The sequence below is a fragment of the Bombus vancouverensis genome, chromosome 4, assembly GCF_051014615.1.
Source record: "Bombus vancouverensis nearcticus chromosome 4, iyBomVanc1_principal, whole genome shotgun sequence".
In the NCBI taxonomy this organism is placed as follows: Eukaryota; Metazoa; Arthropoda; class Insecta; order Hymenoptera; family Apidae; genus Bombus; species Bombus vancouverensis.
Genome location: NC_134914.1, coordinates 11063884 through 11085575, shown reverse-complemented (window position 1 = coordinate 11085575; position 21692 = coordinate 11063884). Strand labels below are relative to the sequence as shown.

General features: G+C 37.5%; 1 protein-coding gene across 1 annotated transcript in view; it reads right to left on the bottom strand.

Annotated features, from left to right (window-relative positions):
- sns (sticks and stones) overlaps positions 1-21692 on the bottom strand; it is a 479494-nt gene that overhangs the window by 12569 nt on the left and 445233 nt on the right. Inside the window, exons 4-7 of the mRNA XM_033334261.2 lie at positions 12633-12821; positions 2322-2501; positions 1330-1620; positions 20-319 (exon numbers count right to left, since the gene is read on the bottom strand). Coding sequence (XP_033190152.1) covers positions 20-319; positions 1330-1620; positions 2322-2501; positions 12633-12821 — 960 coding nt within the window. The remainder of the gene's footprint in view (positions 1-19; positions 320-1329; positions 1621-2321; positions 2502-12632; positions 12822-21692) is intronic.

The window sequence follows — 21692 nt, the reverse complement described above, 5'->3', positions numbered from 1 at the left end:
ATCAAATTGCGTTACTCACAAATCACGGTTATGGTGTGCGTTCTGACGACGTTTTCGGTCAGCTTGACATTGGACGCGTCGCATATCACCACGATATTGCGGCTCGTGCGATTTATGTTGAAAGTTACGTTCGAGCTAGTGATCCAGCCGCCTTGAGGGGCTGGCTCGGTTCTAGAGGCGTTGCTTTCGAAATTGTGACCATCTACAGTCCATTTGATATCTGCCGGAGGATTCGAGTTCTCCGTGGTGCAGGTGATCACCACTTGTTCGTCCGCCTTTGCTTCCGTGGGCCCCGTGATCGTCACTCCGGATGGCGCGACTGCGGGAAAAAAAACAATCGTAGTTTCAGCGGTCAGTGATTTAAAGCCCTCGCTGGATGTGAAACGAGTGCGAATCACGAGCTACCAGAGTGGAAGCTGGTTAAAGTTATAGCGTTTCGATTTCGTTGTTCGTTGAAGTGTATATGGTACTTTGAGTATCGGCTTTCTTTCGCACGATGATCTTATTTCAACTATTTTTATATTTCTCCCTGGTTATCCTAAGACGAGAAGAAAATTTTTATCCTATTTGTTTAATGCAACGAATAATTAACTGTACTGTTAATTAATGCTACGTTATCAGAATTTTAGGACATATTTCTCCGCATCCTTCACGATTTAAAAAGATATTGCTCGTATAATACCAAGATATCGAAATATGAAAATACCGCTTGTCGTAATAATTGTATTATTAGCTACAACTAACTGGACTTTTCCATCTTTAGCTATTTGATATTAAAATATTTTTTTTTACCCACAAGATGACATTAAAATCAAAGAACCCGTAAAAAGGTATCTACCACGTCTTTTTCCTGTTATCTTCATATACAATAACTGTAATATAAAAAAGAGGGGGTATACGCTTAATCTATCATATATTTAAGTTCGAGTTTTCTCGGGACAGTATAAGTTGTAAATTTAAGGTATAAACTAAGAATCGTAAGAGTACTGGGGAAGAGAGGAAGAGAGAGGGAGAGAGTGTAAGAGTGTATGCCTTGGTGACGTCAAAGTTAAATGAGTAAAGAAGTGGGAGAAGGGTGCGAGGGTTGAGGGTCAGCATTCTTTTGACCTGGGAAGAGAAGTTGTGAGCCGAGTGTTAGAATAAGACGTACGAAGATATTGTAATCAGTTTTTGCATTGGGTATTGCTTGTTAAAATAAAACTAAACTTCACTTCAAATAGAACATCCTTTCTTATCTTTACTCTAGACTATTTAGATACTAGATAACTATTCGCTCAACATAAAAGAAAAATTCTGATAATTGAAAATTACGGTCCTCCGAGTACTTACAAAGCACAGTGAGATCCGCGTGCACCTTCATAGGCTCCACGCTCATAATGTTGGACACCTCGCATCTGTACCTCGCGTTATTGTCTTGAGCCTTCGCGATGAGCGACAACACGCTTTCAGAAAAGCTACCCTCGGTTCGATACACGGTCCTAACCTGTTCGTTGTTTCTGTACCAGACGATCTGCGCGGGCGGATTTCCGCCTCGAGAACGACAGGTTAGCTCCAATTGTTGTCCACGTTTCACAGTCTCTCCCTCGGTGTATCCTTCGATAACCGGCACGCCGGGTGGATCTGTAAAATGATGCGATCATGCAACTTCCGATTTGGACAGGGACATTGAACACGAACAGGGATCTTCGTTGTTTTAGTAATGGAAAAAGTTTCTCAATAAAAGTTGGCCAGAAGCTGTGAGTAGAACCACGCGACGCGTGAAATTAACACGCTATGACGGCTGTGATGGTCGTTCGATGGATTCGTTCGACGTAACGCGTTACGTTGGTACCTATACCGGATATAATTGTAATTATCACCGGTATAATTTCGTTGTAATTTTAGTAATTAATGGTCGAGCAAATGCTCGATAAACCGTCCGGGTGACGCACGTCCCGTGATCGATGCAATTTAGATGATTGGTAATTAACTAATTCGTCGGGGCACTTATTCAGGTGGTTTGGCCTGCATTATCGTTGTTTGGTTACCGTGTTATTTGCTACGTGATCGTACTTCGAGATTTAGGAATACTAACGATAATTGTCTTTGAAAATTGAAATATTTGACGAAACACGAGGGTCTCGAGAAACGTGATACAAGTAAAAAAATGTCTATTTCGCATAAAGTGCAGTTTCAATGAAAAGCTCTGTGTACTTGAAAATATTAAAATACAGTGGTATATGTACGAATTTGTAAAGACTTGATGTTGCACGCTACTTTTCAGATTTACAGATAATAATGGTAATAATTGTAGCACGGGAATATTAGAAAATTTTACTTACAAAAGACGGAGAGTTTAATGGTTTCTCTTAAGGGCATGTCGATAGGTATGGCAGGATGATTTGCTTCGCATGTATAATCCATATCATTGTCGTCAGCGGTTGGTACAATGACGATGGAACCATGAGTGTCGTATTTGAGCAATTCCTTCTTGTTTTCACCAGGCTTCTGTACTTCTTTGTCTGAAACAGCAGATAACCCATAATTTTGTATTTATTTTGGTTAAAGCTACGCTTCAGATTAATTGCAGTAAATACTTAGAATTTTATTTATAGAAAATGCTTATATTTCTTAAAAACTTGATTTATTAATTATAGAATTTATATTTTCAGATTTTATTTAACGTTCTGCGATAGATAATAAAATGATAAGATAGTCTCTATATCCAGAAACGTACGTGTAAAATGTATAGGTAAAAGAGAAGATAGAAAGATCAAGAATAAAATAAATATAGCAAAAAGGAGAAAAAGCGATTCGCCTTTTTCGTAACTCACGTATTTCACCGTCTCGCGGCTCGATTTTCTCAGGCTTTCCCTTTTACTATGTCCAAATGCGAACTCTTATCCGTCTCTCACAAACACGCGGACACACATACACGTTTCCATAAAACTAAGTAGATCCTCTTAAAGCTTACCCTAAAGATACTATAGATTAAGAAAACTCTAAATTAAATTTATTTCTATAGGACACACACTTTAAAGTCTTCTTCCTTCTAAGGCTGTAATATGGATCACCCCCGTAACGAATTTCACTATAATACGTGGGTGTTACTTAGTAAAACGCATAGGAAAAGAAGAAAACTCGTTCCTTCATATTTTACGATAAAGTTTCCTGCGTTTTTAGCCGTGAAAGTTATTTTCTCTAAAGCAAATTTATCTCTGCGTGATAGATCGATATTATGAATTAGATTTATTCAATAATACTTTTCATATTAATTATTATATCGTTAGTAATTATTATTATTCGACTTGAGAAAAGAGAAGTCTCGTTCGACCTCTCTTTACAACCTCGACCTCTCTTTTATCGATAACAGTAGAATGCGAAAATACTCGAAGTTGAAAAATATTTCCTTCGAAGCGAAGTCTTCTCTTTTGATGAAAATATATTAATAAGGAAGACAAGAGAGAAATAAAAATATAGAAATATTTCATAAGAAAAGGACGTTCGAAGAGCATATGGAAATATTTCTAGAATTATAGTTTGTAACAGAAATTTTACAAAACCTCCAAAGTGTATCTCATAGCTTTAATTCACAAACTTATTGCTTTCAGTTGCAATTCTGTTTACGCGAAATTCTTAGCATTTATTCGTCTCAATATGGTTACGTTACAATGTTCTATGTAACTAGACTTCCTTGTCGATAAGATTTTTCGTTATCACAAGTCGATAAGAATAAATAAAAAGCGAATATCGACTAACAGAGTTCGCAATAACAGGATTACAACGATGTAAAAGCAAAACCCTCTTTTAAAGATACTCGATACTCGCGACATTGCGCTTCAACAATATTTACTCGGCTTACGCTCTTGATCGTTCTCGAGACACCTGTTAAAATCATCGTGAAATAAGACCGGACAGGCTTTTACCCGAAGCAACAACACCTGTTCGTTTCCAGAAGTCGCAACTTCCGCAACGTAGCTATTAAGCGCAACACGCGAAAATGCGGCTACGATGAGCGATTTTCCCCCCAATGTTTCTCGTCTAATAATGTCAAGTATTTCAATCACCAACGAATTATACACGAGTTTCACCTTATTTGTTCGAATTTCTTCATTCCATAAATTCGATCGATATTTATCGAATATTCGCGAGGATCCGCGTTTATAAATCACTCGAACTGGTGAAACGCGATGTATATATATGAAATTTAATCAACACACAGCGAGAATTTCAATTACACGACGTTGAACGTGGCTACATGTAAATTTCTATAATACTTCGTTAAGTATTAATTATTTCTGCTTGTTTGTTACTCGCAATTTGACGAAGGAAGAAGCGTTTTGCTTGTTAGAAACAACGGTTGTGGATGAAAAAAATTGATGTTTCTATGTTTGCAAGTGTGAGTGTAGGTAAGAAAATTATAAGGGAGACTGAAAATGTTCGGAGGATGTTATATGCCGTGCATTAAGGATCTCGGAACGTTCGCTTCGAAATGTACATTAATTATTTTACTAAGCACTTGACACCCCAAGTCGTCTATCCCGTATTAATTAAATTTAACGATATCGCTGTTTGGTTAATTGATACCTGTCGTCGGTGATGTACCTAGAGAGATATGAAAATTACTGTCGACTATTTTCGATATTAATTAAACGATTGTCATGGAGTCTGTTTTTGATGTTAATTATACGACTGTTTCATTGGCTAATGGATATTATTCGCAGCATAAATTATTTCTTTTACAAAATTCACTGTGGCGATTCATTTTACTCGTCGAGAATGTACTCGGAACTCGGAATATCTTTCCTGAAAATAATTAATCAAGAAAATAAATAACACAGCTGACAACTAGATAATTATAAAATATTAATCAGAAGTCCATTAGAGTTCTATTACAATTATTATATATCGTTATGTTAAATAGATCAGGTTCCCTTTGTTACTGAATTACTTTTCTACATTAATTTCAAATATATATAAATAAATTTTACATTTATACTTATACGTAAATTTGTTATTTTATATTTAAATAGATTTTGAACAGTAAAAGGGAACTGCGATACGAATTATTGATTTTAACGAGACATACATAATTCTAATTTATTTCTCTAAATTGTTATTTCAGTTTCGTATAGTTAGTTACAATTTTTACAATAGAGATCCAATAGAGTTAATTGAGGTACAGTAATTTAACAAAGGAAATAGATGCAACAAGGATGCAATTAACGAAAGACGTCTATTGACTTCGAAAACGATGAGTTTCGTAACTCACGACGAACGATGGAACGTGTGCGAACGACAGTGAGAATTTGCGTAGATACAGTTAGAAGTAGAGTAACTCACGGGACTTAGTTGTAAACTAGTCGTAAACCACTGAAATTTTAGTCCAAAGTGTGAAATCCGACTGGGTGACGAGCATGCACGAGTCTGCCCCAAGAGTTCTCGTCGTTCCTTTCCGGGTGCTAAAGGTGTTCGAATTTCCGGACGAAACAGAAACGACTCATTGATTACGAATCAATTTACAAGATATGTATTATTTGAACGAAAGAGATAAATATTAAAATTGATGAAATGTTAAAGATATTTATAACAAATTACTTTGATATATTTCATAGGCAACTGGAATACTTTCTGATGGAAAAGATGGTGTTTCCAGTGAATTATTTAAATTTGAACGTATCAAATTTTACAGAAAATATGCAAATATATATAAATTATCCAAAGTAATGGGATATCCTTTTAATATTTAGCGACGAAAAGAATGTCTCTTCAGTCAAATTTATAAAAATATGAATTTTTATAATATTATATAAACTTGTTATATTTTATATAATTATAGAAATATATTAAGCTACGCTGTTCAAACTTATAAAATTATACAAATTCTAAAACATTTGATTTTGTTTTCGTTTGTAATTTTTTTTTTTTGACCAGAAAGGATTTTATTGTATTTTTCAATGGTTTCATGATTTTCTTGAACTATTCGTTAATTTTAGAATTCATGAACGTTAATTTAAGGAGACGACTCTAAAATAGGTTCAGCCGTATTTTAACAGGGTTTTCCAAGAGAAGAAAATTTCAAATGAAATACATTGATAACTCTTTCGAAAACCTAAGAATAAATTCAATTTCCACATTTTTTTTTCATCAACCAAAGGTACACGAAACGACCGTGCCGTATGATTTTTCATTTTCTATTCGTGTTGATTTTTAATTTTTCAAGGAACTCCAATCTCCCAGTCCTGACAGGATTTTCAGCCATCGGCCAATTCTTGTTTAAACGAAAATTATTTTTCTCGTTCTAACGGGGCAAAATAATTTCCCTTGCTTGTAAAATATAACAAAGATTTACTTAAAACTTATCGTTTGATAAAATTTCTGATTCTTAATAAATCTTCTACGTAGTCACCCTTTTATGCTGAAACGTTGATAAAAATTGCTATCGTTAAGTTGAATCTCTAAATTATTACGTGCTGTTACAATATCCATTTTTTATACATTTATCGTAGTAATTAAATGCATACAAAAAATACCAGTTTCCTTGATATTCTTTATTTGTTTTAATAAATGATAAAATTGTTTAAAGATTCAACTATCCTTTGAATATTTTATCAGAAAATGTCTATAGCTCGTATATTTGTTATAAATATCGTATGTTCGTGCCATCAAACTCTTAAATCATATAAAATATTAACTCTCAAATAGGGAGTTATTTAACGTTAATTTCATTTGTATTTTATATTTGAGGTAACGCGAGTCAATAATAATTACTATCGTATCAAGCATAAAATACAAATTAAAATGAAATAATCAAACCAAACTTGATTTCCCATGAATTACCTACGACCCAACAATATCAATTAACACCTGTCGATTAACACCATCTGTAATAATCCTCGGATTCTTTCGCAAGACACACACATACACACTATGAAATATTTTCTTTTCTTCTATATTTCTTTAAATTATATAATCCTGAATCCTGAAAATAATCCTAATTCTGTATCATCTTACAAGACACTGAAGTAGATACATATTTCCTGTTACTACATCATTTCAACCTACAGAAATATTTCAACGAAAGAAGCTAATAATTTTTGAACGACTGTAGTATGGTCAGCTAATACGCGGCTATAAACGTAATCAATTTCCCTATTATCAATCAAGGCCAGGTGGAAGAGACAGAAGACATAACGGAAGAGCTAGAAGCAACAAGACGGAACGTCAGGGACGAAACATTGTGCTCGCTGTAAGCTCGAAGGAAGGGAAGAAAAAAAGAAGGAGCAACTCGAATTGATATTAATAAGTCTCTTTCAAGATCGCGCCGGAGCTATGTCGTATTCTGGAATCAACGTCGCTCTGCCGTTAATAAATAATCTGGAAGGTGCATTTTCTTCGTGTGCTCGAGCCAGTTTCTCCTCTACACCCCCTCTCTGCCTCGTACAATCTTATTACTGATTAAAACGATCAAAGAGGAAACAGGTCCTTTTCCTTTTCCCAAGGATTGATTCGAACGAGTAACGACGCTAAACGGGGCGACGAGGGTGAACGAGGAAACGGAAGAGCAGAGAAACGATCGCAATTAATATCGTCGTCGCGAACCAGCCAGTAGAGTGGCCTTTATCGTTGCAGCCAGGCGAATTACGAACGAAAAATCTTCACGCAGCCTGTACGGCCGTAGATAAAACTTTCAAGCTGCTGGAACAAGTACTGCAAACCATAGTTACGACCCTAGGGATCATGAAACGTTAACTATGTTGGAGCAGCACGAAAAGAACGGGAATGTGCAGGGGTGCAAGAGGAGCGGATAGCCAATGGGGTGGTGGTGGAAGAGAGGAAGAGGCAGGGGTGGAACGAGTGGAAGTGCATTGTTGGAAAGGATATAATGGAGCAACTAAGACACTCTATTAAGTTATCCTCTGGTGTGCTTTTAAAAAACACTAGGTAAAAGAATGGCGCAGCTCCGTTTAAATATTAAACCAAGCCCGGAAAAATGATTTGAACTGCGCCAAGGAACGGAAAGCAACTGCTGATATCTTTTACGCTAACGTTCCCAACGATATACGGGGTAAGTGTGCGTCTAGAACGATACCTGTAGTTCGAGCGATTACGCGATGCAATTTGTCCGGGGCTTTTGAGGATACGTTTATGGTGTCTATTTTTAGCTATTTCTTTCACGTTGGTGGATAGTTGGATTTATGTTTGTTGAGCGTGTGGCAAGGCAGCATCTACGTGTGGCAGGTACTATCAAATGGACTTCTATGTATCGATTTCTATGTATCGCGATCTAACACGCGTTATCATATTTAATGGGCGATACAGAAAATTGCAACTGAAAAATTTGAAATTTCGATACACAGTGGTTTAGAGAAATGTTATGGACACGTTGTTTTCCATCGATTATTTTCTGTGTTCTTTACGCGGCCGTAGGGTGCAAATTCAGAATGGAGCTTAAGGCCGCGGACTACTTTCCCGAATTAAGGGCAATGCGAGGAATTTAGAACGTCGGCTGAAATAAAAAAAGCACTCGTTAAGCTTCTCGTATTACCAGCTTTATCACAGTCTGCCAAGAGGCATCCTTCGGAAGAAGGAACCGCGAAAGTGTCTTTTCCAACTTTCGCAGGGCCACGTTATAAACGCTCCAATTATTACCTCTAACATCTTCGGTTCTAACAAACTTTAAACATTCTTCAGATCATCTATCTATTGATTATACGCACCTATTTATTACCTACATCAGTCTACGAAGCTCTAAAAATATAAATTTGCCCATATCATACAATAGATTTGGTGCTATCTTGCCTGTGAATTTTTATCCTAATGAAACTTGAATCATCTTGAAACCATCATTCAAAACTATGCGTTCACATTTACTTTCCAATCTTATCAATTATATCAATTTCCGCTGACAAAATCCTGAAAATACGAATTTCCTCGGGTCATCGAACGAATTTATTCGGACAGCGTCTACAAAAAGGAATTTCCGATTCCAATAAAATTTAAATCTTCTCTATAGCCAGACGCATCAATTTACTTCCCCGTCTTATCTGTTTCCCTTGACATGATCCTAAAAACAGAAATTTACTGGCGTCATCCACGGAATGTATGCAAACTGGCTACGAAAGAGAATCTTAAATCCTGCACGAGAAAAAAAGGGCCTGGCATAGGAAGTGGAAAAAGTTTTCGAACGTTGTTCGGGACGAGTGAGTGCGGGGACGACGTGGTTTTCCGTGCAGAAAACGTCTGGTTCCCGTTGAAAGGACGTAACAAGTGGAGGAGGGAAAACGGACGATGACACGGATCTTTTGGCCCGCAGGACATGTTCGTGTTCTTTGACAAATCCGGCAAAGCGAGTGGCCACTTTGACAAAAAATGTCCGAGGGAAGTGGAAGGGAAACTTTAAACGGCGTTTTCAAAGCTCAGCGTACGCGACGGTTCGCGACCTGAATTTCCTTCAGCCTTTTGTTCTGTTCGCGCGGATTCTCGTTCTACTGGTATTTGTTGCGAACGCAAAAATACGCGAAACACGGTCACTTCCTTTTTCGTCATAGACTGCTTGCGACGAAAATTTCCGTTTTTTGGCTTTGTCGTTACGTCTTTTCTATATGTGGACTATATGGTGAAGTCTTTTAGCTTTTGTTTAAGCTGCGTTTACGGTACCCTTCTAGTATTTTCTTTTCGTTCTAGCTCGCTCGCAACGTAAGCAAACTGCGTTAATAGTCGCGAGATGGATGATAGGTTACTTTTTTTCTTTCAGCTGTTTCTTTGCTAGATAACGTAATCGCATCGTTCTATGGCTTTTGTAATTATTTCGTAACGTAGACAGCGTTTTGCGACGCTCTAAACGAATTGTTAAATGCCGCGAGTACGTAAATTCATCTATGTAGATGTTCACGTCGAAGTATCGCGTTAAATGTCTTCTAAGAGAAAGTGTGTTTTTAATCATAGTGTCACGAACGATATAAAAGATGTTTATTATAAAAAAAGAAAAAAAAACAATCGTCAATTGATTGTCGAACTCCTTTCTCAGCTTCTTCCCATTAGCCTTAGAAACCATTATATTTAACCCACTTGTCTACATTGACAAAACATTACCTTTCCCAAAAATCCTCTCACGTCAACTCGACTGGAAATTAAATTTACACCATCAAACGCTTCATCGATACTTCATTACCTAGTCCCCATGTCGAACCACAACTCTCACCAATTTAATTCCCAACCACCTTATCCAATATTCGATATTTATTCTATCCAATTCTGTGTTTGCACGCGGTTCTCGCTATTATTCGGTCGCGCTATAAACAGATCTTTAGGGTTGATTAAACGAAGACAAGGGTGCAACAAGGGATACTCGAAGGATTTAAATAAAGATAACGAGTGGCTTGGCTGTATCCGAGGGCCCGTGGCCGGTCTGTTTCATATTCATTAATTATTACATAAAATCGTCGCGGTCGAAGGAAGCGGGAAATAAAACTCGAGGTCTTTGCTCGTCGAACCATTATGCCCTCTTTTTCCCTCGTGTCCCGCCTATTGCTTCTGCTCCCGCAGCACTCATCTTTTGTAACCTTTTTCAACCCACCCCGGACGTCTGTTCGACGTTGTTTCTTCTTTTTATTCGGCAAGCTCGTGCGCTTCCTGTCCAAGGATCGATATAACGCTCGGCAGAAGCGATTTTGCCGTTTGGAAATTGCTCCTTCTTCTCTGCTCCTATCTACCAACCAGCAACGAAACCTCTCTTCCATTTCTCTTCCCTCCACCTTTTCTTTTATTCCCTCTCATTGTTTTCTTCTTTCTACGAACGTTAGTTTCGAATTGTTATTGCACTTCGATCGATGGCAGACGCCAGACCCGCGTCTAACCTTCGTGGCCTTAATTGTCGGTAAAAATGGATTAAGGGAGAATCAGATTCCGCGAACGGTTCGGCCGAATCGACACGGGCAATCCACTTTAAGCGGCGCTTTTGTGCCTGATCGATTGACTGACGCCCTCGGCTCTGGATTAACGTCGACGGAATTTGTACTTTGGTTCTCATGACGACCAACTTGCAAGTTTCTTCGATAGAGAATGTATATAAACTCGTAGAGCAGAGTAGTAGAGTGCTTAGTGGTTTTAAGATAGTGGGAAGAATCTAGTGGGTTTTGGAAATATCCCTGTTTTTATGAATGATAAATCTAAGAATCATTAGAAACTGGATAAAAAAGTTTCGAGAATATTATTCTATTTGGAATCTTGAGATACGAAAAATCTGAGTATTGTACGTTGTAATATAAAAATTCTATCAATTATTAAATATTAAATTATTGTATTAATTATTAAGATAACTGGATTTTTTTCTTATATACAGGGTGGTTGGTAACTGGTGGTACAAGCGGAAAAGGGGTGATTCTACGCGAAAAAAGAAGTCGAAAAAGTCTGCGGTTCGATAAACAGATTGCAGGACCCTTTTACACTTCGACAAATACCAGTCATTTTGACTGGTATTGGTATAAGTAGCCTCGATACGAAATTATTTTGAGTTTGATTACATAAAAAACAAAATAAAATTCATTATATCATTCTTTTAGTTATCATTGCGAAAGTCATTACATCATTGCTGAAAGGAAATATAACGCGAAGTAGGAATTTTAAAATAAAATTGTAAAACCAGTCAACTTGACTGGTGTGGTATTTCTTTTCTCGCATGAAAATTACAGTGTAACATAACACATCACTGTAACATAACTAACGCATTATTTTTATTTTGTTTATTTTCACTTAAAATCGATAATGAACGTAACAATTATATTAACGAGTTGTATTTTCCGCATAAACCGAAACAACGTTCGATATTCCACGGAATGAATTTTGTAATATATTAATACGATTGCATAAATCGTTAAATGAACCTGTTCGCGTTAATGAACAATTGACAATTACGATAATAGCTGTACTACATAAAAATACGTCAGCGTTTGATATTATATGCGCTTGATAAATATTTATCGAAATGAGTGTGAAACGAGGCGAGGTAATAAAGGGGTGGCCCTTTTTTAAGGACGAGACTTCCAACTTCTAAATTTGACTAATGAGAAGAGCGATGAATTGCAAAGCTTCCCAGGGGAGAAAATGAAATTTAGCTGGTAATTCACGATTGAGTAAACAAAGATTAATCATAGCTCGAGGAGATTGTACAAGGGTTGGACTTAATTTCGGCAAGAAATCTCATTCGTCTCGGTCGTGTCTGGTCTGTCAGTACTCCGTCAATTATTTCTACCCGATCTATCTTGTCGTGACTCGAGTTTTCCCCTTTCTCGTGTCCTCTTTCTTTCGTTTTATCGCAATCGTCGACTAATTTACAAGCGCCTTCTATCTTCCGATTCTTTGTTATAACATTTTTTCATATTTCTTTTATTCCATGTAATTTCTATCATACTTTGAATAAACCTTTCTTCGTAAAAAATTCTTCTCGGAGAAAGTTCGAAACACGTGTTTTCATGCAAATGCGTCCACAGAGTAACAAGCCCCCTCGATATAAATTCTCTTTTTAAGATAAGAAGTTCGAGGCTCGTCGATTCTTCCATGAAAGATAAGAAAAGTTGGCGTCAGAGGAACGATACCCTCCTCGTCGAGTTTAGAAGAGTTTCGAATAGCGACGTAACAATGAATTTACTTACCACCCTCGATAGAAATCGGGGTAATCATCGTGTCACCTCCTTTGATCTGAACGTTTCCACGATACCAGACGATCGAGGCGGCTGGTTTCGCCGATCGAACGACGCATTCCAAACGACGGGACTCGCCAACTTTCACCTCGATCTTCTTCTTGTTCGGGTAGTTGCTGATCTCCACTTTTTGCGGTCGTGCTGTAACACAGACGATCAAAGTACACGTTAGTCTACGAGAAAACTGTGTTCGATTTCTTTTTTTTTTTTTTTCTTTAAGTAATAATATAACAATAGAAATTACGACACACTCGAATTTGGAAAAAAGACAGGTTAAATATAATTTTCAAAATAGGATATCCATAGTATGATTTTAGTTTTATAATGGAAATCTACGTTTCAACGGGTGTCAGTAATGTTAGAAAAAATTGTAAAAAATAACCCAGTGGTTTTTCTAAAAATTATTTCAACATTCATACGTTCTTATATGCATGTTATTATTTATGTTATGTTATTTATTTCTATTTTTTATCCGTGGATTGCATCGAGCGAAAGCGGGTACGTACTTGTCGGAGCTGGCGAAAATAGCGATTTTAGTTCCACAGGGTATTTTTGCCACGAAGTAACGGAACGTTACATAAAAAGTTGGCGAGAAACGAAAAACTGTTCTTCGAGAGTCCAAAGTTAAAAACTAACTTCCACGCGTTTAAGTCCCCCTTTTTTACGAAGAATTCTATGTTGGGGCAAACATATCGTAAAGTACGAGCCAGACCTGTACCTTGGAAAACCACTTTTCACGTGTTTGAAACGTCGAAACTGGCGCTAATCTACGACGACGCGACTTTCGTAAGTTGTAACGTAAATATCAAGCGATTTTTTTTCAGAATCAATTAATCTTTTTACCAACGTTCCATTTTTTAAATTACGTTCATGAGAATATGAATTTGCATAAACTTCGCCAGTATGGTAATATAATCAAATTTTTGAAACTTCCCAAGTTTCTTTGTTAAGGTTAAACTTCCTCCACGGTTCTCTCAAATTACAGATCTTTTTTATTTGTACCATTTTCCGCCCGAATTCATCGGTTAATCCCTTCGTTCGCATCACCAGAAAGAAGATTAGGATGAATTGCAAACGATATATTCGACGACTTTATGTCGTCGTATCTAGGTGTTCAAGTTCAAACAGAGAGAAAAACGATCGTGTGGGTTCACGATAAATGCAATTTTTCTTCGTCGATACATCCGGTAATCGATATGGCGTTGGTAAACGGGTAAACGGACGACGACGTCTTTTTCATCATTTTTGCATTATTAATACCCGTTCCAGATACGATCGCGGCTACCGAGCAGATAAATATAAACCGCCGCTTCCTTTGTGCGAACGAAAAATTAGTTTCACTCCATTTCATTTTTCTTAACGTCAAAGAAGCGAAGAAAAATTGTAATCTATGGCTTCGTTTAAGAAAATCTCCACATTGTATTATACATCTTGGACGAACCTTTTCTCTCTTTCATCGAATCGACAACACTCATTTATTCATTACAGAAACGTATTTCAACATCATTCAACGTTCGATGTCTTTCATTTCTCATCATTTTATCTCGATTCCTCTTTTCCTTTTATTTCCTATGTGGAAGAAGATGGTCTACGAGTTGGTCGCCATATTCCAGTTGCTTCTGGTGATCTAACAAAAGTGTTTTGAACAGAAGCTCGTTGGTATCGAATAAAGGATTCATTCACGTGGAAACGATTTTCAAATGGTATCATTTAAAACGAAAAGAAAAAAAAGACGAGATTTTGTACCTTTTTAAATAACGTCACATATTTTTCTTGCCATATTCTTATACTATGATAGAAGAATTTAGTGATGTAATAACACGTACGATCTTCATTATTCGAACTGTAATAAATTAATTTGTTTCTTGATTTTAATTTGTTTAAATTATTATCTAGAATTTTGTTACTAGTATATAACGTCGAACATATCGAAGGGACACATGCGTCACAATATCACCGGCGATATAGTTAAAAGTTACAAGTTAGAAGCAAATTAATTATCGTATTAATTAAGTATCGTATATACACAGCTAAAGGTACCTCTGTTGGAATACAACGATATTACACACACAGACGCAAAAATAGTCTTATACAGAGACTTACACAGGTCATACTCACTACTGTATAGAGAGTGGGATTCAAAATCTTTTAAGGGACCATGGGTCACTACGTACAGTCAGTCTGAGAGTAACTGGCCGACTGTCAACAATCCATAAATTCTTTACCTGCACACTTTGTTAATTATACCATATCACTCACTTATATTTTAAATATATTTGGTTCTAATTCTGTTTAATAAATATCACCTAATATTATTTCAACATAAATATTGTGTCTTCCACAGATTATTTATCTTTACTTTAAGATTAAATTCTAACAACCTCCTTTCAATTTTTTCACTTAAACAGTATCACGACGATCTATCTCCCACTGTGGTGCAAGAATACGACAACAAGTATCTATATCAAAGGATACGAAATAACTCTTGTCTTTAAGACAGAAATGACACTTTTGAAACGTCGTTTACATCAGTAAATTCTTCGTTTCATATCCGATTTGTTGCTCTTGTACTTTGTACTTTTCGTTAAACCATCGGAACCAACTGAAATATCCTGAACAATCCAGTAAATATTATTGTCTCTTTTTCTTTCTCCATACTTTCTTTCCTTTAAAAACTGGGGCTTTTCCTTTTCATAAACCACGGATCGACCATGGTCGATGAACACCGGAGAGACTGGAAGAAAATCGTTCACAAAAATCAGGCAACGTTTCTGCCCGAGTTTCGCCACAGCAACGATCCACCAACGAAAAGCGAAATACAGAGTGGAGGGGTGGGCGGATGGGGGAGAGATAGAAAGAGGAAAAGGAAACACAAACGCATTGACCAGGAAACTCCGACATAACGGTTATTTGCCACTTCATTTGGCTCGGATGCAACGTGCTTTCGATCCGTTCGATGGCAGTGCGCTTCGTCGAAGAGTTTCTATCTAGGAAGTTGGCTATCGACGGTTGAAAAATGCGTTTTCGACCAATAACCACCGCCAGGCTGATACAGGATGACGAGCAGCCCTTGATTCGCCGATTACCATCCATGGAATTCTTCATGCACGTATCCACGCCGCTCTGTTATCTATCGCGTCGACAGGACAGGAAATTAACTCCATCACAGTTCGATGTAACTTGCGAACTTTTTCCTCGTCTCTTCCTTCATCATCGTCGAAAACTATGATTCGTTTTGACTAATGGAAGATCCTCGAAAGCTTGGTTTTTATGAGCTTGCTTGGTGAGCTTGGAGTATATTTTCGTTGGTTAGACAGTAGAATGGTTCGGTTTTCGTCGAGGGTTGTAGTGGATTGTGTGTTTGATGAACTTGGAATTGCTAGGAGAATTGTGTACGATTACTTGCTTTAGAGACTTTCGTGCTTTTTTCCACTGGACGTTATTGGATTCTTTTTTTTGTAATTAATTTTTTGCCTTCAGATAGATTGACATGACGACGGTAAAAGATATCGTTAGTTGTGTATTTGACGAGGAGAGGATAAAGTTGGTGAAAGGTCGGTATAGTTTATGACTATTTCTCTTTTACAACATAATTTGTATCTTCGGTCAAGCTGATATAATCGTTTCTTTTTTCTTTTTGTATTCAGCGAGGAAGGATGGGGTTGGTGGAAGAACAATGGCTACCTACTTTATGTATTTTTTGTCTGTTGTAAAGCTTGTCGTTGTCTGAGTCAAATTCGCGAGTCGTAATAAAATACACATTGAATTAAAAACTATATTTAACAACTGAAAGGTAGGAGAACTTTCTTGACCATCGTATAAATTATGGATCATACTCGTTGATCAAAAGACACAAGAATCTTTTTCAACATCGTATTCGCATATTTGCTCGTATACTTTGATATCATATATTTCTTACATTTGCTAATTAACAGACTCTTTCTCCAGAATCAAACAAATTGCAAATTAAATCTACTATCACACACGATGATTTAAAAAGAACGAGCTATACATCGACAAAAAAAAAAAAGAAGAAAGAAAAAGAAAGGCAAAAATAAATAAATAAATCGTAACGTTTTCCGACCGACCAACAAACAAAACGACAAACATGCATCAATACCAGCAATTCTTTCTCGCCTGTTACCATCAACGTGACAAATCAGCCGGATAGCACATTGAAATCATCGAGGCTCTGTCGTTTTCTTCGACACTCGTTTACCAGGACTCGGCCGCGCGGAACCCTCTTCAATTACCGAATTTATTGTTGGCCGGTCCAGTCGTTCCGGCGAAACTTCCGGCCGGACAAACGAGGTTACGCTTTTTCAGTCGCATCGGTCCGCTCGCTCGTGAAAATTTATCGCATTACAGTCCTAATTCCTGGACCAGGGACAGAGGTCGGGCTATCGATAACAGTCAGCCTCGATATACACACGCGCACAAACTGTCGGACAACGTCGCGTTGTAAAAAGCCTGCACCTTCTTCGTGCAGCAAGTCGTGAGGAAAAATGAAGCCTCCTTTTTCTCGAGTTGCTCCTCGATTTCTGTAATCTGCTGCTCGCTTCCAAAGACGGCGGACAATTCCGAAGGACAAAAACAACCGGTAGAAGGACGTTCTAAACTCTATTTGGTCTGGCGCAACCGAAAGAACGAGAAATGAAACACAGCGGCGGTCCTCACCGCCAGAGTTACGCGGCAAGGCAAAAGCTATTCAGCGAATAATAGCCACCATATTTCCCTTCGTTGTCCACCGCGATAACGGCATTAACGGAGACCGTGTTTTCCATCCTCCGTATCCTCTGTCGCCACTTAAACGGCCGCTTCTTTTTCCAACCCTTAATCTCTCCTCTCTTCCTTCCTCCTCCTTCCTATTATATCTTCCTTAGCTTCTTCCTTCGGTATACTGTTATTTCTTGTCACGCGTCTAGTGTATGTACAGCCGGTGGCTTCTTCCTTTCAGCGGATACGTATGTGTCTGCTCCTCTAAGATCTGGATTGACCAACTCGCACATGTGGTATTCCAAGTAAGTCTTGGCGATTATCTTTGATTGGAAATTTTTAGCCGCTTTATTTACTTGTTACTGGATATCGTCTCATTAGGTCTTGGATCATTCCTAATACGTATATTTCGATGCATCGATTCGTGTTCGGTGGAAATAAATTTTGTAATAATCTTTTATATTTGAGAAAGTGGAAGTCGACGTGTTGCAAGTTCAGTCCTCGTTAACTTTTCATTCTAAGGCTATAGATATGTTTGCTCGATAGATAATTTGATTGAAAGGTTGATGGATGGTAATTATCGTGGCATTGTCATGTTCTATCGGTGACGTGAAATTTTTGATGAATATTTTTGACGAATACAGTTTAATAATGAACATACAGTTAGATTGCATGACGCATCTGTATTATTCTACGCACAGTTTTCATGCTGATTGCTTGGATGCAAATACAATACGATACAATACAAGATAATTTAGAATCATACTTCGAAATATTGATTTCTAATGTTCTTTTTATCTTGTGGGAAATATCTTTGTACGTATAAGAAAGAGGCGTATGTCTTTGGTTATTAGGAAAAGCGATTCCAATAAGATTCTTGCATCTCTTTTTGGCGGAAAAATGAATGATTCTTTGTTTGATAAAGCGCTAAGTAAATGGTTTAAGTGATTAAATTTCGGAAGTTCAAAGCAAAACGAGATGAAGATTCGAATATCCGATCGCACAAAAATAACCGTCCAGATGAATTTCGAACATTTCAATTCACTTCTACATTTACGTTATTTGATCGGTGTATGTCGATGGTACTTTTTCATCATTTGAAATACGAGTATTTTTGGTCAACTTCAATTGTTGACAATGTGTTAATACACTTCACATCGCATACAAAACATATTTAACAATTAAATACATTCCGCGTTACGTAAACTATGATTATAATCGTATAGAATATTCATTTTTATAGTATCAGAGAAAGCCACTATGATGTGAAATGAAATCGAGTGAAACGTATCCTTTAGAAACACAGTTCAAAAGACGTGTTATACATTACAATTTAAAAAACGTCGAGCATTTCTTCTTTAAACATAACTATTTGAAGTTTGGATTCTCCATGTTCTAAAAGACAATATACTTGGGGTCGCGTCAATTTCGTTGCTATATATTTAATCCGGCAATTAAATTCGTGATCGCGCTGTGAAAAAGACTCGATCTTTAAAAATCACAAAAATTCTATTCAAAACTATCTTAAATCACATTATACAAATAAATCGATTTGTCTTTCCAAAATCACACTGAGAAATATTCCAACTCCGCTTCGAGGTAACACAAATCCAGTCGATAGAAAATTACCGCAAGCACATACAAAAATATCTCCATTGTCCTCTAAAATATAAATTCGCTCGATCGAGCGCTTTTGAAAACGTCCCGAATTTTCATTTCGAAACAGCGAAACCGCATCATGAAAAGTATTCCAATGTTCTTTCGAAAAATTACTATTTATTCAGATATGTATAATTTTGTGTGCTAGACTAGATTAGCCGCGTAGTAGTGACACACGTATGTGAATATGAGTGTATGGAAGTATGTGTGTGCGCGGCGTCTCGAAAAACAGATGAACGTAACTGTTTCGTTGGCAGTTTGGTATGGAAGATGGTGAGACAAAGAGAATGCTGAGACGCGTGCAAATGTATATCGACGAAGATCCTGGAAATCGTTTATTAAATAAATCTAAAACTATTTTAATATGAATTCTAAGTGTAACCTTAGTGCTCCTTCACTTTTATTTCGGCGAATAAGATCCGCAATTCTCAACAGTAACTTTAAATCGACGTACGAATAAGTCGAAGTTAATTGTATACCAAATATTTCATACTACTATCAATCGAGGATATCGCCAGTTGTAACAGACGATATTTTTAAATAGAAACATTGAAAATCCGCGAAAGACTTGTTCCAACTGACGTGTGGACGCAAACTATAAAAGTGTTAGAAGAATATTTATATTTCAAGCACATCCTCAAACTTTACGCGATGAAACGATCCAACATGTACACGGATGCCCATTAAAATTCACAGATCCTGTACGTAATCCACTTACCCGCGAACCAACGGTTTTACAATGCCGGCCTTTGTAAACCCAATATCTTTCTCTAACCCCTGGCAACGACGAAACGATCTCCGCATCGATTACGATGTTTAATCCAATTCTATTCCACTTTGTCAAACGGCACAAACGAAAAACATTTACGAGAAGAGCTGCAGAATGTCGGGGCTTAACAATCGCGAATTACGAGGAAAAACAAATTTTCATATATAATAAGGGATACACATTTTGTTTCGTTGGATTCTTTATTAAAACGATACAACCACCAAGCGTACTCTAAAATATCGATGAAAGCTATCCCAAGCCATCAAAGATAATAGAGTGTACTTGAAAAAGCGGTATAAAAGTAGCGCGTAACGCGCAACACGATAAGCTCATAATTTTCTGATAAAAATAACAAAAACCGAAAACCACCACGAAAATACAAGCGAGCAAGAGTATCGTAAAAAGAAGAAGAAAAAGAGAAAGGAAAGAACGTCGATAGAAAATGCATCGTGAATTGACCTCAGCCAGACGCCACGCGGATGAAGCAATTCGCATTCTTTTCCCTCGGAAACCACCCTCCGACCATTCTCTCTTTCTCTTTTTCTCGTTACTTCTCTTCTTTTTCCTCGTGTTGCCTATCGGGCGCGCAACAAAATTGAACGTGATTTTGCCACCGGAGAGCCGGCTGTTTTACATTTTCTAGAACAGTGAGCCGGAAGTCTAGTAATATCGCTGGATCGGCGATGAACGCGGATGAAACGCAGACGCGGAAGAATCGCGGCTGAATTCGCACGCGTTGCGTTCCGTAGCCGAAGAATGGACCAGCCGAGGGGTTTGGACGGGAGGGGGGCTTGGGTCGTTTCAGGGTTTAGTGATAATTGAATGAGCGAGCGTAGTATCGCCATGGGATTTCGAAACGGTATTGGTGTGTACAAAGCGGGACGCGGACTGAAAAGTTGCACGGGGGAAAGCGCGCGAATCGTTCGTTCCCCGGGAGGAAGAAAAGCCCGTCGAGGTGAACTTCCTGCCGATGCCGGCGGGAGGAAACTAATTATTTTCCGTCTGCCAAGAGTCACCATCTTTTTGCGCTGCAGTAAAACGGGCAGGCTGTTTTCTTTGCTTGTTGATGGAGGTTCGAGTGCTCGGCGGTGGTTGGCCACATCGATTCGATCGAGTGATCGTCGATTGATTGGTTTCTGCAATCGGATGATGAGTTATGGTTTGGGCAATAAGTTCGTTCGTTTTTCATTGACGTGTACGTATTTAAAAATGTCAAGAACGTTGTAAAGATCGTTTAAAGAATGCAAAGATGTGTGTAGCCGAGTCGATGAAGAAACAGGTTGAATAAATTATTTATCGGTTAGGTGAATTTTATATGAAATTAGCAACACTCGACGTGCTCTTTCGAGAAAATCTGGGGACTTCTTACTGAATCATATGGTCGAATAGAATAGTCAAGGATTATAAAGGATAGAATAGAATTCGATTTGAATATTTTTAACGATATATCCACGCATTAATTATGGTATTAATTGTGGTAGTTTTGTGGTATCCAGTCGATCGAATGGTTTCTTGGAGTAGCTGATGGTTTATATTATATAATTGCCAATGGCTGAACGTTATGAAAGACAAATTAGTTTGATCTTAAAATTGTTAACGATGTTCCGATGTACTAGTTGCATTTGCAAAGCAAATGTTAACAATTCAAAACCACCAAGTAAAGAGGAAAAATCTACGTCCGACTAACGATTCTTTTGCAAAAAGATGTTCATTCGTTGGATCGATGAACGTGATCGAACTTTCTATTCAAAAATATATGCGAGCACGTCAATTTGGTAATCAAGCATCGTCAAACAGACAGGAAACCAACGTCAAACAACAACAACAGCTTCAGTTCCTCTGGCTGGTTGAAGAGAACTCGAGCCAGT